The sequence below is a fragment of the Falco naumanni genome, chromosome 3, assembly GCF_017639655.2.
Source record: "Falco naumanni isolate bFalNau1 chromosome 3, bFalNau1.pat, whole genome shotgun sequence".
In the NCBI taxonomy this organism is placed as follows: domain Eukaryota; kingdom Metazoa; phylum Chordata; class Aves; order Falconiformes; family Falconidae; genus Falco; species Falco naumanni.
This window is the reverse complement of record NC_054056.1, coordinates 92,118,381-92,135,504: the sequence shown is the minus strand read 5'-3', so window position 1 is coordinate 92,135,504 and position 17,124 is coordinate 92,118,381. Positions and strand designations below refer to the sequence as shown.

General features: G+C 38.2%; 1 protein-coding gene across 4 annotated transcripts in view; it reads right to left on the bottom strand.

Annotated features, from left to right (window-relative positions):
* The window catches only part of CPQ (carboxypeptidase Q), a 158,452-nt gene that overhangs the window by 28,987 nt on the left and 112,341 nt on the right, over positions 1–17,124 (bottom strand). For 3 of the 4 annotated variants that reach the window (XM_040587387.1, XM_040587385.1, XM_040587386.1), the window contains 2 exons: positions 11,959–12,050; positions 2,172–2,373 (listed from right to left, as the gene is read on the bottom strand). In XM_040587387.1, coding sequence (XP_040443321.1) covers positions 2,172–2,373; positions 11,959–12,050 — 294 coding nt within the window. Of the gene's footprint in view, positions 1–306; positions 650–2,171; positions 2,374–11,958; positions 12,051–17,124 lie in introns of those variants that run through there. The other variant, XM_040587388.1, reaches the window with a different exon arrangement.

Sequence of the window (17,124 nt, the reverse complement as noted above, 5' to 3'; positions counted from 1 at the left end):
GGACCAAATTATAAAAGCTGTTACAGTGTGTTCAGTTTGTTCCAATGTTATTATATACCATAAGGGCTCATTCGAGCAGTGAGGATACTGGGGACAAGGCATGAAGATTACAAGATGTCTCAGACTTCTCCCTGGTACAATATGAAATACAATCTAAAACAGCCAAAATTCTTTTAGTGGAGCTAATTCCTTCCCACTGGGGCTCAATGGGGAAAAAAAGAATCGCTGTTCCTTTATGCTGCAAGAACACTTTGTTATTTGCTTAACGGGAAGTTAAATGAACCAAAGCTTCAGACAGAAAAAAAACCCCACCATCAATTAATGTGCCAAATTTTTAATAGGAAAGCAGATCAGATTTATTTAAAAACTGAGGTCTCAGTTCTTGTGTATTTATGTTTTCCCAAGGTTGAGCTTGCAGTTTATGATACTTTTCATAGTTTATGGCTTCTGAGGAGTATGGGTGGCTATGGGAGAGGGCTCCCATTTCTGCCTTGCTTCTTCTGAGTGTACTTTACACATGTAGTCCTGGTGAATCCAGAGGACCACGGCAAGCTGTAGCTGTTTATGTTCCAGGTGCACCTCAGCTGATGAAAACTGGTGTACAAGAGCTCATTACACACTGCCATCACAAGCACCACTCACGTATCAACTGAAAACAAGACATTTGAGTGTTAAATTTTTCCCTCTTCCATAGTCTGTCACACCGAGATGGGAAGCACAATGGAAGCCCCTAAGGATCATCTGTAAGTGCTCCCAACACCTTACCTAGGAAATAATTCTGATACATTCACATTTTCTAAACACAGGCTGAGTGGTGAGTTCTCATATTCCAGCTACAAAACAGATATGTTGGTCTGAAATTCTGAAGGATGATGCACGGCTACAGTCTCTCAACAGTTCTTATGGTCTCTCAACTCAACTGAGCACATGGTCCTAACACTCATGTAAGATGCACCCACAGAAAGATGCACCCGCAGACACCTAGGTACCTGAGTGCACCCAATGTCACAGCTGTATGACATTGCACTGAACCACACGCACCTCACCCAGAAAGCAGCACACCAGCTGTAGATGAATCCCTGGCTGTTTAACAACATCCATTCACCCATACTTCTTGCCCAGCACAGATATTTTGCTTTGAAAATTAGACACCCATTTATTTATCTAGGCAGGCAACTTTATAGTAACTTTGTACACCCAGGTGAGTGAGAATCAAAGGGTTCTGACCATAAATAAGAAGCATATATTCTGTGACTCACTGCATCTTCCACAAGACCAGGTAAAAGACAAGGCAGTTAATAAAATAGTAAGAGATTCTAAGCATATAGTAGCTACTAGTAAAACTAGCATGAGCGATGCGCCAGTCTACTCCAGTCATAAAACACCAGAGAAAAAGAACCTTAAAATTTTAAAACCGATCATAATTTTTTAAATATCAGTGTTATGAAACTTTTATTTCTACTATTATTCAAGTGTGGAAACTACCATGGAAATTAACTAAGGCTTCACCCAAGCTGGCCTTTAACTGGGACTCTTGTGCTCTGCAAGCCCCCGTGCTAGTGTGGGGTCTCCTGCACCAGAGGGCTGCCAGCAGTGGATCTCTCTTGCAGCCTGCAATCCTCTTTGCCAACAAGCTGCTCCTCACTGGGAGCCAAATACAATACGCAAAAACCCCTCTCAAATAATTTCAAACTTTGCATAATTTTCCCCCTTTAGCACACGTTAATGCCCCATAACCTTTTAAATGTTATGCCTCTAAAAACATTGTTTCTTCAGCATATAAAACAGAAAGAAAAAGCCCTGTATTTCAAAGTAAAAATAATAATAATAATAAAAATAAAAAAATACTTCTTTTACATTGGAGAATTCTTCTCTGCCTTAGTTTACTATTTATAAACCACCAGTCTGGGATTAATTATTATAAATCCTTAAAGCTGAAAAGACGATTTTAGGCATGTTATGCTACGTATAATCTATACCATTATTAAACTGCAGCTCAAACGCACATTATGTCCTATTTCTGTTGGTCACCTTTTAGCACTTCCACATTTCACCTACAGTGAATGTTACTCCTTGAGGGAAAGCATTTCTCACTGTTTTCAAAACACCAGACCACCCATCTGATGTGCCACTGCATGGAAGGAGCAGTGTCATCTGTAAAGCATGCTCACCGGGCACCCCGTCTCTCATCCAGTAGTCAATGTCTGTTCCATCTGCGCTGTCATAAACATCTGTAACATTGATGGGCTGCAGCAGAGTCATGATCTCTTTCACAATGTCCCGAGCTTTAGCACTGCCAGTAAATCCCAGTCCAGATGGCTTGAAGGTGCCCTCATCAGACTCCATGACGATATCAAAGTTGGATATATTTTCCTAAACGTGTAAGGAAAGAAGATACTGTTTTGTGATTGATATTTTAACTGGCACCATATACCGGATTCTAGATGTCAGTGTGAGCAAACTGTAACAAATCTGTTAAGAAGCAGAGAAATGCTTTTTGTGGTTGTATGTGTATAAGCATAAATGAAGTGACCTAATCTTTCTGTATGAGAACACTGAAATAGTTCAAGTTCAGTTCTGAGGCGTGAATATTCCATAGGAGTCACAACATGACTGGCCTGCTGTCCCCAAATACCTGCTTTAAGAATTCTGAAGTGTCACCCAGAAAGGCAAGCTATTACCACCGTATTTCAGTTTTTACTTGTAGCTCTCGCTTTCTTCTCAGACCTGAAACTCAGAAATTCTGTCGCTGGGGGGAAGGTATGCAGCCTGGTTGACTTTAAAATTAGAGGTATTCAAAGCTCGCTTAGATTGTGAAGGCCATTCCCTTTAAAAAAACAGCTGCTGCCTCTTCAGAAACACATTATTTTCAATATACCATGTAGTCAACCCTGACTTTGGTTCGTCTGAAATACCAAGGTTGCTCCTGACCTGAAGGAATAATGTCTGTTTTAAGGGAGGTTGTACTTCCAAGGTAAGCCCTTACAGGAAACATGAAATTTTAAGATTTTGTGTACAAATGGCATAATAATAACGTGCTTTTCAAGTGCACTAAAGATTCTTTTTTGCTAAAAGAATAAAAAATTAGAATCCAGAGCCATTTATTTGCTTCCCATATGCCCCAAACACTCAGTCACAAAGGTTTAATTGGAATAAAATACTTAGGGACTTTACATGAAGGGAAGTCTCACTTTTTTTGAGAGGCACACAACTTTTTCACAACACAAAACAGTTCATGGACAGGTCAGGCAGAAAAAAACCCTGTATTTCAGACTCTTGAACGTGACTAAGAGAAGTCCATGCAGCTTTTACTCCTATACCCAGATCTCATTCCAGAATATTATGGCTGTCATGGGTTATTACAAGAAAATCATTACAAGAGATATGTGATATTGGTGAGTAACAGATCCATGTCATTAACAGCTTATATAAGCCCACAAATCAGTAAAGAATTCTTTCACATTTTTCTGGATGTAAAACTAAATATGAACTACAGGTGGCTGTGAATGTGATATTCACATAAGTTTTCAGAAATTCTTTAAAGAATTTGCCAAGAACTGCGTTGTATACTCTAATTTCCCAAAACTTTTCTCTTTGAGTGAAACAAGTTCTAACATACTAGAGGGTATTCATTTCTAACTTAGAAATATATCCAGCATTTAAAAAATTCAATACAAAATCTTTGCATACAATGAAGTAACCTTAAAATAACCAATCTACCTATCCACCCATCCAACTACTGGAAATCAAGGTGGAAATAACCAATATTGTCACCAAATTGGCAATTGCTATTTTTATACAATGAAAATAATCTTCAGTTTATAAAAGACTAAATGTAAATAATTAGGATATATGTGGTGTCTAGGCCTATCATCAAAAGCAGTATTACAGGTCATGAGTCTTAACATGAAATTGTGTTCATGGATCCTCTGAACACAGTGGGAGAGAAGCAGATCAAGAAAAGCATACTGCATGGTAAAAGGGACCAATGATGCTTCAAAGTCACAGCTACGACAGTAAGTGTCTCAAATGTAAATCTTTACATCACAAGCTCAGGAAGCAAGACTTAGGGAAGACAATACACATTTTGGTGGTGAATTGCCAATGAAAGCTAACTTAAGTTATGGTGAGCTCTGCATAAATACCACAATAGAAAACATTCAGAAACGGCCCCTTTGGCTGAGTCTTCAAAGCAGGACTTCTGCTCATTTTTAGAGAAGCTGCAATAAGTAGGAGTGATAAGGCAAGTGGAAAGGACTATTCAGGGCAACAAGGTGAGAAGAGCAAGCACGGAAACAGTACAGATACTGAGAAGATATCTCACCTACCGCCCTGAAGAACAGAATTCCTAAGTTCCAAATCTTCATAAACTGCTAGTATAGCAGCATTACTGCAGTCTTCAGCTGTGTTTTCTCACATAAATGTTTGCATGTGTTTTTAATATGAAACTGAGAAAACAAACCACCCACGATACATTACACCATATTTTTGCTCTGTAAGAAAGCTGTTCAGCTCTGAGAACGTGCTAGAGTGGCATGAAAACAGGATGCCCTGGGGAGAGAAATTAGACTCATTGGGGGACAAAAAAGAAATAGGTCCCAACTACTTGAAGTACCATCTGTCCTTGAGAAAGCTTTTTCCCTATTTTGTCCACTAGAAGATAGGATTAATTATAAAACATTCACTGTCAAGTTTGAAAGTTGCAATCTTAAAAAAGGGAGTTACGTTGGTTTCACCATACCCATTTTTATACATATATATTGGTGTTTCTACTTACACAGAAAGAAGTATGTACTGGAAAATATGCTATAGGGAAGGTGCTGTGTTGTCCTTTGATCTCTATGGTGCAGGAATAGCTGCCACTTAGCAAGGTGAGGTGAGACCGTACATCGTTCCCTTGACTAATTCAAGGGAACAGCACAACAAACCAGTAAGATTTCATTAAGTAACTGCAATCTCAGCCGTTTCCTCCATTTTCCCTCATTCATTCCTCATAGTGAATTTATCATTTAGAGAAGTATTTTAAATGCAGTACGCAATTTTTTCAGAAAGGAATCCCATTTGCTGTGCCACTTCTCTTAGTACATACCAGAAAATTAAAACTTGTTGGTGTAACCTGCTGCCTAATTCTCTGAGCATCACAATGGGCTTTTATCCTTTATCTTCCTATGACTCAGCTGCAGAAGAGGTCACGTCTCTTTATCTTATCATGTTCAGCTGTTCAACTGCACTTTTAAAATGAAATATTGCAATAAATACTGCATGGGAAAATTGACTTTCTATAGCTTGCTATTTTCACTGAATATGCAAATTGGCACAATCCTTGCCAATACTTCTGGATTTAATTTCTTTATTTTAATTCCCTGTTTTCTCTATAAACAATCTATTTTTATCTCTTCTAAGCAAAACTAAAAATATGTGCTTCTCATCTCTAAGGCAAACACTTGAAAACATGAAATTACAGCAAAATCTTTTCAATGAAGAAAACAAACCCTTGCAACATGCACGACTGGTACTCCTATTGACAGGACACCTGTCCCATCTAGCGTAGACACAGGAATTCCAAGGAGGTACACCCTACCCTACAGGTAGCTACTTAGACAGTCAAAATCCCAACTGTTAATTATTACCAAATGTTAAACTAGATTCCAACACCTCATGACTAATCTATTGAGTTGCTGATGGCAATTCCTCTTACCCAGCAAAAGCTGTGAGATACCTGAAAGGACAAGGGAGAGAACAGCTGTCCTAAAAGCCTTCAGCAATTTGGTGCTATTTAAAATAGAATGTTATTACTTGTCCAATAGCTCATTTACTGATTTGGGGTTTTTTTTATTCCACTGAGAAAAATCACCACTTTACATGGAAAATACTGAAGTTTGTAATGGCAAAGCACTGTTCTTGACTAACGGTTAATTTGTTCCAGTGATAAGGGACATCAGTTAATCTGACAGTGCATTTTCAGCTTTCTGTTTGTGATCTACAATTAACTTTAGGAAACACCAATACTTGTATTCTTGCATTCCAGTATTTGACTCAGAGCAGTTGGGATTCAAGTATATGACGGTGACAGCCATGTTGCAGAACTTAAGGTGAAATGATGGTCATCCCACTTGCAGTACAAGAAGTGTATTTAAATCAACACCCAGCTTTGTCATGGTGGCACCTGAGACTACAGGAAAGACAAGAGAAAACACCAGAAACACCTAAGTGCATGTGACAGCTGGAAAAGAAAAAAAAAAAAAAAAAATATCCTCTAAGCATTTAATAATATATAAACATGGGGTAGTGTAATTTTGAGTTGCTGTTTAGGTTCAAGATTATTTAATGAAGCAAAACAGCATAAATGGAAACTAGAGAAAAAACACCAGAACAGCTGTTAGGAAGCAGAGATGCGCCAGCATCAAGTCATAATAACCACCAGCCACAAGCATGATCATACGGCTCACACTCTTTTCAAATGAACACAGGGAAAATCAGGAACACCGAGTTATACATTTCTGTAAATTACCCCATCATTATATGGGATAAAGCTGCTGTAAAGCTGAAGATTAGCACAATTTTTGATAGATGACAAGGTATGGGTAAAGGGCTCATGCTTTTGTCAAAAGATGAAATATTTTTCTGCCACATTTTGTAGGAAAGCGGTCTGTAAAAAAGTCCAGATTTTATGTCTTGTTCTCTATCAGAGCTATACAGTTCTGACCTCTGAGAAGCCAATGACAAAAACCCCAGCAACTTCAATAGTCCTGGAGCAGGATTTGGTCATGTATTTATTAGCATTTCACATAGTAAAAACATACTACTAGCATGTCCTGTCTTGTACAATACCACTACTGTTTCCTCTGCAACCACTGGCCAGCACTCACAGAGATGACCATTCAGTATTGTAAGTTCTCTGGGATGACAGACAAGAAAAAGCAGACCGCTCTGAAGACAGCAGCAGGCTAAGGAAGGTATGCACCAGGTTACCTGAAGCCTTGTCCTGGGAGGTATTGTTTTTGACAAAAAGGAATACCAAAAAGAAGCGCTCTTCCTGGAAAATGTTCCATAACTTAAGCTTTTGCTGCTCAAATACAAGAGTATCAAAACATTATGACTCTGAATGACTATCCCACTGCTGTCCTTTTTTGAAAGACTGTAGGTTTTCATCTGAAAACAGGCAACTGCCAAAATTAAAAATTGTGGTTTACATCTTTCACTCTTTCAATAAGCAAATGAGTACTTTTGTAACTTTCAGTTAAAAATAGATGAAAATAAATTGGCCACATCTTAGAAATTATCACAGCACAAACACTGTTAATATTTCCTGGGTTTATGCAGAATGCTTTTAGGTTCTCAGCTGGGTAAGATGTGAACTGTTAACATGAAAAGAAGTCAATGAGGAGAAAGTTCATCACGGTGAGTAAACAAGAGACAACAGTTTTCTGTGTCTTGCACAGCTGTGGAGAGTTTGGCTAGAAGGAGCCCAGCTTTCTTACATTAGAACATCCCAAAGCACCAAGGACCTGCGGTTGAGTGCATCTGCCTGGAGCAGCTGTCCTCAGAAGATGTTTCCATTATTTCACGTTTCAGACAACAGCTCTGCTACTTGCATGAGGGGAAGGGAGGAAAGATGCAAAGACAAAAGCTCTCCTAACACTAGACGTGTATGAAATTGGCCCACATGAAACAAAGACTAGTTGGCCAGGAGACACGCTGTCACGACTGATCCTGGATCTTCCTTGCTTCAGGCAAGGTAAGGAATCAACCTTGGTCAACTTATTTTGCTGGGATAAAAGAAGCGACATTTAAATCCTTGATGTGTTTGCTTCAAATTAGACACAAATCCATGTCTTATATTTCACCAGAGTAATTGGTACCTTGGGAAATAAACAGGATGCTGAAATACATGAGTTTTCTGAAAACTCTGGTTTTGAGGAGCCAGTATTTTCTGGGGAAGAATCATTTCACCTGAAAGTGACATGAAATTTTTTAGATATTTGCTTCTTGGAGAAAGTAACTCACTAGAAAATCATGTAGAAACCTCACGTGAGCATCAACAAAAGTACTTAAGTTAGCAACAATGAGATAACCAGCATGTCAGAAAGTCCTGTTTTCATGCAGTCCCAGTTTGGGCAAAGTATCAAATCTTCTTTGGAATAAACACAAAAAGGAAACAACAGTAAACACTGGTGATTGATATTTTTAATAAAATTAAATCTTTACTAAAAAGTTAAAACAATGTGTGGCATTTGCACCAGAAATTTAGGTAAGTACTGTAAACATCATTAAGATAGGAAATGCAGAACTAAAAAGAATGCTTTCTCTAATGTGGTTTGAATTAAATTGGTAACACATTAGTGTCTCCAATGATCACAACAGAATTACTAAAGTAAATTTGAATGTGGCCTAGGATCTCTTAGTCCTCTAATTAGAAAATGTATTTGCTTTCCCAGGAGACTGTATGCAATACTTCTATTCCAAAATAAATACCATCAGCCATTCATAGTCCCTTAATTCAGCTGAGTAAATAACTGTAACCTTGTCTTCATGGTACACAGATCTCTCACAGAAACTAGTCCAAAGCAACAAAAAGGAGGCCAGACACTTCATCACATATACTTCTCTCTGCCCTCATGAAGACAGCATAAGACTAAACACAAAAAAACTTCAAAACCCTTTTGGGGGGCACTCAGGTACCATTGTTAAAGGTAGGAGAATCTGTACTGAATAGCTGCAGCATGAGGTCCTCCAGAATTACTTAAACTATGCTCCTCCTGCTGCTTCCATTCAATTTGGAAAGGAACACAGCAGTTGCAATGTTTCATATTTTTGAAGTTATTTACTGTATTTTCTGTACCTAAGAGCCCTACTCAGCAACTGGGTCACACAACACTAACCATTTGGCAAAGACTTCAGATGTAGTGTTGAACCCCAAGATCTGGAGCCTGATTTATAGTTAGATCCTTTAATTTCATTACCCTTCATCAAAGTAAACAGTCTTAACTGTAAAAGAAAATGAAGATTTTTTCCAGTCTGGGATTAAATCTAATTATTGGCTAACAGTTAAAATCACTTCAGAAGGTACCTTCTTTGGAAGCAAAGCTGTTGGTGATTTGCCTGGGAGGCTTCTACCCCATAGTCAAAACTGAGCAGGTGCTCTGTGATGTACTGGGGTGGCAGGTACCCCTGCACTAAATGGAGGCATTGAAATTGCTGGATGATACTTGGCTTTCAACTCTTGAAATGTCTTAGAAAAATCGTATTGTGAGGACCATGAGATGCTCTCTAGAAAAATACTAGATAAAATGAAAGCATGGTTGTGTAATCTATGTGTCTCACCTTATTGTGACTGTAGCTGTGCAAATATGCTTTTCCTAAGCATCTATTTACTAGATGCTATCAGAAATGGGAGACAATAGTGCCAGACTGAGCTTTTGGTCAACCCAATATGGCAGCTCTTACATTCTCATAAAGCTCTGAACAGCCAATATAACCTATTGCTAGTTTTAATAATCAGAAACTGTAATACTGGGCTTTATAGAAAGACTTATGTGATATAAATAATGCTATTACGCAGGGGTGTGAGTTAATTATTGGCACCACAGTAAAGCCACTGTGCTGCTGCTATCTCAGTTACTTCTGCAGTAACTTATCCACTTTCTAGCAGTGGCAACCTGCAATGACAGATGAGGAAGAAAGACTTAAAATTAAATTGAAAGAAATAATAAATAAGCTACAAAAGGAAAAGTATTTGTACTTGTCCAGTACTATATTGTCTTCATTCCTTCTCCCTTGCCACATTTCTACTGACATAAGGAGGTAATTTACAATGTCAAGGAAATCCATGTCTGCCTGTGCCGAATTACTGCATTTGTATTTCTACTTGTTTGTAGTGAACTAAAGTCATAAGCCCAGGTATGTAGATGAGTCATACAAGCCATCTTTCATTTAACAAGGCATCTTTAAATACCGGTTTTATTTAACTTGTGCTCATTACCATCAGCAAGCAATGCTTCTGCCATACTATCCTAATTGCCAGAAATTTGCACAAGTAAATCATTAAAAGGTTAAGCTATTTTTCATGCTAAATATAATGTACAGTATTAATCTGCTTTATTTTGTTATTATGAGTAATGAGGTGTCCTATAGTTGTATCAATTTATAATTATGCCAGATCACATGGCAGGGGGGAAAGAAGAACAACAAACAACAGACGGATGTCATTTCTGCTTAAATTCTCCATGTAAATTGCAAACTGTTAAGTTAGACTGGGCTTTCTTTGTGGAGCACACCATCCAGATGGAATCACACCAGTAGAGCAACAATTGAGCGGCACCTTTGTGTCAATTTTTTTAAAAGCAAAGTAACCAAATATCTTTCAAACAACACCCAGCCTGCTTTATATTTCCCTATTTGATCCTTAAGCCTGCTTTTTTATATTAATTCAGAATATAAATCCTAGAGACAACAGTAAAATGCAGACACTTTGGCAAAAGATGAGATGTGCATGAGACAATTTCATGTGTTGCTGACAACACTACCATAGAACGGACCTTATTATCCAACATGGAAATCTACGGAGAAGATGATACATTTCTCATGAGTGGTGTGCATTAGGCACAGAGCACCCCTCCAGCTCCTCCAAAATGAACTGTACATGAGAAGCATCTCGTTCCTGTGCTATATAATCCAGAGCATTTCATTCTAGTTTAATCCTGCTGAACAGCAGAGTGCCAGTGGTAAATCCAGATGACTCATTATATACTAAACTGCAACATGTCACCTCCCTGAAGCTGAGAAGGCAATCCCTTAGGTACCTCTTCCACATGAGAGAGCTGAGCTATCTCTATACTTTGGAGAAAATAAGGAGGGACTACCGTATATATGGGTAGTTAAATACACTGCTTAGTAAGTGGGAAGTTGGTGGGAAATGACTGTTCATCATTTAGACAGAAAACTATAACCACTGTAAGGCTATCTCTCACAATTCTATTGCAGATGCAAATTGATTTAGTTTTTTCAGCACAATGAATTTAATTAAAAATGAAATTTCCATTTATTTGTTCTGATAGGCTGCTTACCATTAAAAACATACTCTTAGGAATGGCTTGCAAGTCTGCTTTCATACTACTGTACAGCAAGTCACTTCCTAAACACATTTGCATTCATCTTGTCTCTGCCTTGGATATATTAACCATTGCTGAGAGTAACACTACTAAATCAGGGGAAAGAACAAAAGATAGCTACTTTAACTTAGTTATACAGATACAGCATAATTTTGGAGGGAAAAAACCCCACACACATATTCCATAAAATAGTTTTATGCAACTACCCTTGATGTCATGATGTACTTTAAAAAGGCAGTCAGCAGGAGAGATGGATGTGACAATACACAATATTTTTATCTTGATAACCAGTCAGAGTTTGTGTGTTCCTTGGATCATCAGAAATCAACCATTTAAAATGTTCCAGAACCCATAACATCGATAATTGGCAAAGAGCATTTTAGATTACACACTATTAAGGTAAGATAGCAAAGATTTTTCTCCGTATTATTTTATATTTTACATTGTAAAATATTATGGGAAAAAACAACTAAGCAGAAATATATAAGGCAAACAAAATTTATTTATATTGCAAACATATGTGGACCATTCATCATTCATTCTCAGAAAGTTAGCTATGTTTGAAAGCTATGGCAGGTATCATCATGAAATATCTGCTTCAGAACAGTTTTGTGACAGAATATCTTAGGTCAAGCAGAACATGTATATTTGTGGTCACATCACTTTCTGTTAAACGTAAAATTAAGTTTACATTTATGATTAAAATCAGAAAATACACTTTCAGGCAGAATTGGAATCACTATTTTCAGTTAGTTATTAAGCTGAACATTTTGACAAAAATCATATGCAAGTCTCGAGACAAGGGAGAAAAGTGCTGTCAAGAAAATAATCTGAAGACATCATTTACCTTGTGCAACTGATAGTATTGCTCAGCACCTATTCCTCCTTGCTCTTCTGCTGTCCATAGCACCAAGCGCAGAGTCCTTTTTGGCCGAAGTCCTAAAACATAATTTTAAATACTGTTTTTAGTATTAAATACCCATGTATTTGAGCATTTTTTGCTTTGGTCTCTGCCCTCAAGTAGGTGAAAAGCCTGGGTTTCCATTCATTCATCTCTACCTTCACCAAACGCAACCCATTTCAGGGAGAGAGACCATGTGAGGAAGAAGTGGGCTGTTGTGGTACTGCTACCAGTTGCAGTGGCACAGTAGAAGCACATTTCAGGGACATACTGTAGGTGTCTGAAAACCACACAACATAAAATAGCTACCTTGATAGATTTCTGAGACATATGCTAATTGACATTCTGGTGGTCTGCAGTAAGTAATGCGCATCCACCTTCAGCAGATCCAAATCAAATTTTCATGAAAATTAGAATTGCTTTGTCATGGTTAATTTATTACAATTAATTGAAAATGAGCTGCTGGATTTTTCTGAGAAATGTTTACCCATTTCAAGAACTGAGGGGCCCTGCAATATTATTTTGCTTTTTATCAGAGAAATGAAAAGCAACAATCTGTACTTAGGAATCTGAAATACAATCAACTGCTGAAAGCATGACTTTTAAAATACGGCAAACGCAAGGCCGTTTTCTATTTTGCTATGGTAGCTGAGTAAGAAAGATAAGTTCTTAGATAAATTTCGAAACTGTTTCTGCCACAGCAGAACTGAACAGATAGAAGTTGTTGCCCTTTATTTATTTGATTGACTCTATTCATAAACAAATACATTTGAGACATCAAACCTGACAGCATGGAAGAGCAAACAGATCAAGAACAAATAGTGTTCTCTGTGCAGCGTAATGCTAATTATATTCAAGCACAAATAAAGCCCCCAAAACTATTTAAAAAAATAAAAGAAAAACCAGTGAGGAGACTATCACAAGTGATAAAGCATAAATTACCACACACTATTCTGTGCTGAGGAGAAATAATATCAGTATCACTGTCCAAACTTATTTAATTTCCTAGCTGAAATGGATGAAGTTTACAAATAGACTTGACCTTCATTTTTGTTTTCTCTCCACACAATGTAAATCGACTGAAGATTTCTTTCCTGAAACTATACACTAGCAATCCTCATAACTGAAGGCAGCATATACAAGGACTACTCAAAAACTGAAGAAAACACCTTGGAATTCCCAGTATTTCATAATGAAGGAAGTGCAAACAAGTGGTTTAAAGGCGTATTTTCTAAATGTTGATTTGCTGGCTGTAACCAGAAAGGTTGTCAAACCTCATCACTTTAAAAACAACCATCCCACACGCATCCCAGTAGATGCCCTGCTCTTCTCCTAAATCATGACAGTACAGGATTAGCCTCCTTTGCTTTTCAAATTAGCCAGCTGGCCAACGAGGTAAAATTAAGATAATAAAATAGCGATTGGGTTAATGTTAGGAAGATTTTAGACCCAAAATAACCAGTACTTTGGTTAGAAGAGGTGGATCTAAAGAAGAAAAGGTGCTGGGTGTAAAGCACAGAGCAGCTGGTCCTGTAGAATGCTCCAATGGCACTGTGGTTTAAGCATAAATAGAGGCGTTTGTCATACCACCAACTACAAAGTACTGAAGCCCAGTCTCCAGCCCACCACACCAAGGCTGCGAAAGGAGCTTTGGTAGGAGATGCTTGAGACAGGGGAGCAGCATCTCCTGCCTCCTCCCAGGCAAAAATCAAGGTGATTTAGTCTGCCACTACTTCCCTAAGGGGGACTCAGGTCAGCGATCAGGGACATCGGGTTCAGCTCAGACAGGCTGTAACCCCAGCTGATCTCTCGTGCTCTGCAGGAGCTTGAGTTGGTCTCAGCTCACTGGCGGAGAAGTTTGAGATTCTTGTGGCCCCCTCCCAGCCCATCATTGCATCTGCCCATTAAAGCTTGGGAAATAAAAAAACCCTGCTAAGCTTCGCTCTTTCCAGTCCCAGAGGTGCTGTATTGGTTCTTCCAGTCTCACAGATTTCTCTCACTGCTGACAGAAATCACTTGTGTGTTCTACTGAAATTCAAGGGACAAGCTAAAAAAAAAAGAATATATATATATAAGCTATGGAGGCAGTTATTTTAAATACAAAACAAAGTCTACAGAGGAAAATTTAATTTCCTCATTACCTTAATCTGAAAGTGATAAGTATTTATCTGCCTGTTATTAGAAACACAGCTATTCTGATCAAAGAATATCAGACTAATCCAATATTCACAAGTAAAATAGCTAAGAATATTCTCAATACACACTGTTATTAAAATATATGAAGTACTATACTTAAGTTATGGTATTTTTTTTTCATTAAGTTTACTATTTTGGCTTGCTTCTTACAAACTACCAGTTCCTAAGCAAGGTATCAGCTTCACAAAATCAGAAGTCTTGTAGATCACAGCCCAAATACATATTGAAAAGGCATGATAAAATAGCACTCAGACCAGAAAACCATGTTCTGTGATGGCTGTACTGTGTAGAGAGGTAGGTAGAAAATTTTACAATGAAGGAAAACTTTCACAAATAAAATAGTGTCTCTTTCCTTTCTACCTATATAAATGACATATCACATAGTCTAGGAAAAAAGGTATCAGAAGAAAGAATTTTATCCAGACCATTTATGCAGATCATTTTGGCAATGTGCAGCAGGTTATAATGGCATTCACTGATGCATCAGTGCAGGAATACTACCATGTCCTCCCTGGGTCACTGGGATCTGAGATGATGTAACTCAAATGAAACTTGCAGAGCTCAGTACCTGCTCAAAACCACTGTAATCCCAGCCTCCATCCTACCCCTGCATCTCAGTAAAGAGAATAGCAGCTCTACTACAGGAGGATAACACCAAAAAGGTGATAGGTGGTACTCAAATAAATTGTTCTTTCTAAGCTCACATAACTAAAACAAAACCAACCATAGATTCTGCTGCAGCTACAGATTAGCTTACAAATCTCCAATGTTTTAGAAAAATGAAGTAGCTTTTTTTCCCTGACTACCTTACTCTTAGCTGGGAAACATAACCATAGTTCACCACAAAGGCACGTTTTATTGATCAACCTCCACATGGTTATACTTTATCCTAAGCATAAAAAATACTAAAGGGTGCCTAGACTTCTAAGATAGAGAATGAAACAAAAACATTGATATGGTTGATCTCTGACTAAGGAAATGTGTGTAGTGAGTACCACAGGACACTCGATGTATTATACTCCCTCTGTGCTGTAGTAGCTACTAGTCTTTTTGTTGTCCTTGGGTACCACACAGTTCAGTCATACTAAGATGCTGCTCTTACTAACTCTACTCTGTGTTTCTTTTAAATTGTCACAGAGCACTCACACTTGCAGATGCCAGCAGCAAGCCTAGATTAGCCAAAATACCAAATGCCTGAGAAGAAAAAAATTGTAACTAAGTGGTATTAAGTAATCAGTTTGACTTCAACCTCAACTACAATGAAGTATTTTATCAAAAGCTTTTCTTCCATAATGTATGTAAAAGATAACTGTCAGCAACTAATATGGTATTACACACACACATGCACATATATATTCATATATACACATTTTATATTAATTTAAAATCTAAAATCAATACTGTCTAGACATGATGCGTATTAGATCCACACACTTTTTACACATGTGGATGATCTCCTTGTGAAAAGACACTTAATAGGATGCTACAAAAGAATTTTATGTCCTACATGTTTTGCTCATGCTTGATAGATTTGAGACATTCCCACACAGTGAAAGCGAAATGTATGGCTTGCTACAAGCACAGACAAGTTATGCTCATCTGTCACATGTAATGTAAAAAAAATAAACCTGCTTTACCCTCAAGACAGCACATAAGCCAGGAGGGGGACTTGAATTGTGACCCTTTTTAATCAAAATAGAGATCAGTTGTGTAAATACTAAATTTCCTTCAGTAAATATTTTCCCACTTTATAAACATAAATTCTTACTGATGGAGAGGATTAAATACAAAGACACAGTATTTCCTAAGAAGACAGCTAGCAGATGGCTAATCAGACTTCTTCAAGAGAAGTCATCATGCTGTTATAAGACTGATCAGGTCTTGAAAATTTAAAAAAATTCCAGCTTTGTGAAAAAGGATTCTCTCCCCTTCAAGCCAAGGCAGTGGGATCACCCACAAGCAAACCACGTAGCTGTTCAGCTTACATGAGGCATATAAACAAACCGCAAATGGCTCTAAGTAGATTAACAGATAAAGTATTTTAACTTGCATTTACAGTGCAATCAGTGGTAAAATACTATCTTCTTGGTTTTAATTTCTAAAGTCTATTTCTATTCCTTCAGTCTGAAAGCTGCATTTATTTCCCACCCCTCCTGATTTTTAAGAACATTCATAAGAAGTTGCATTAGCTGAAGAGAGGAAAAGCTCCTTAGCAGTGCAAAGATGGGGCTAAAGCTAATCTGTACCCAATAAAAAGGAAAATTACTGCAGACCCCCACCATGCACTCCGAAACTGTGAAAATCATGAGGTTTCTTAGAGCTTTGCCAGCTTCACCTTCCCAAGACCCTGCACAGATGGCCCAGCAAAGCCTTGAAATAAGCATTAACACAGAATAAGTTGCACTACCAGTTGAGGGAGGCGATTCTGCCCCTCGGCTCTGGTGAGACCCCACCTGGAGCACTGCCTTCAGCTTTGGGGTCCTCAGCACAGCAAAGACATGGACCTGATGGGAAGCGTCTAGAAGAGGGCCACAAAAATGATCAGAGGGATGGAACACCTCTCCTATGAGAAAAGGCTGAGACAACTGGGGTTGTTCAAAATGAAGAAGAGAAGGCTTCAGGGAGACCCAGTTCTTAAAGGGGGCTTATAAGAAAGGAGACAAACTTTTTAGTACGGCTTGTTGCAACAGGACAAGGGGTAATGGTTTTAAATTAAAGGAGGGCATAAGAAAGATTTTTTTTACGGTGAGGGTGGTGAAACACTGGAACAGGTTGCCCAGAGGGGTGGTAGATGTCCCATCCCTGGAAACATTCAAAGTCAGGCTGGATGGGGCTCTGAGCAACCTGATCTAGTTGAAGCTGTTCTTCTTCATTGCAGGTGGTGTTGGACTAGATGACCTTTAATGGTCCCTTCCA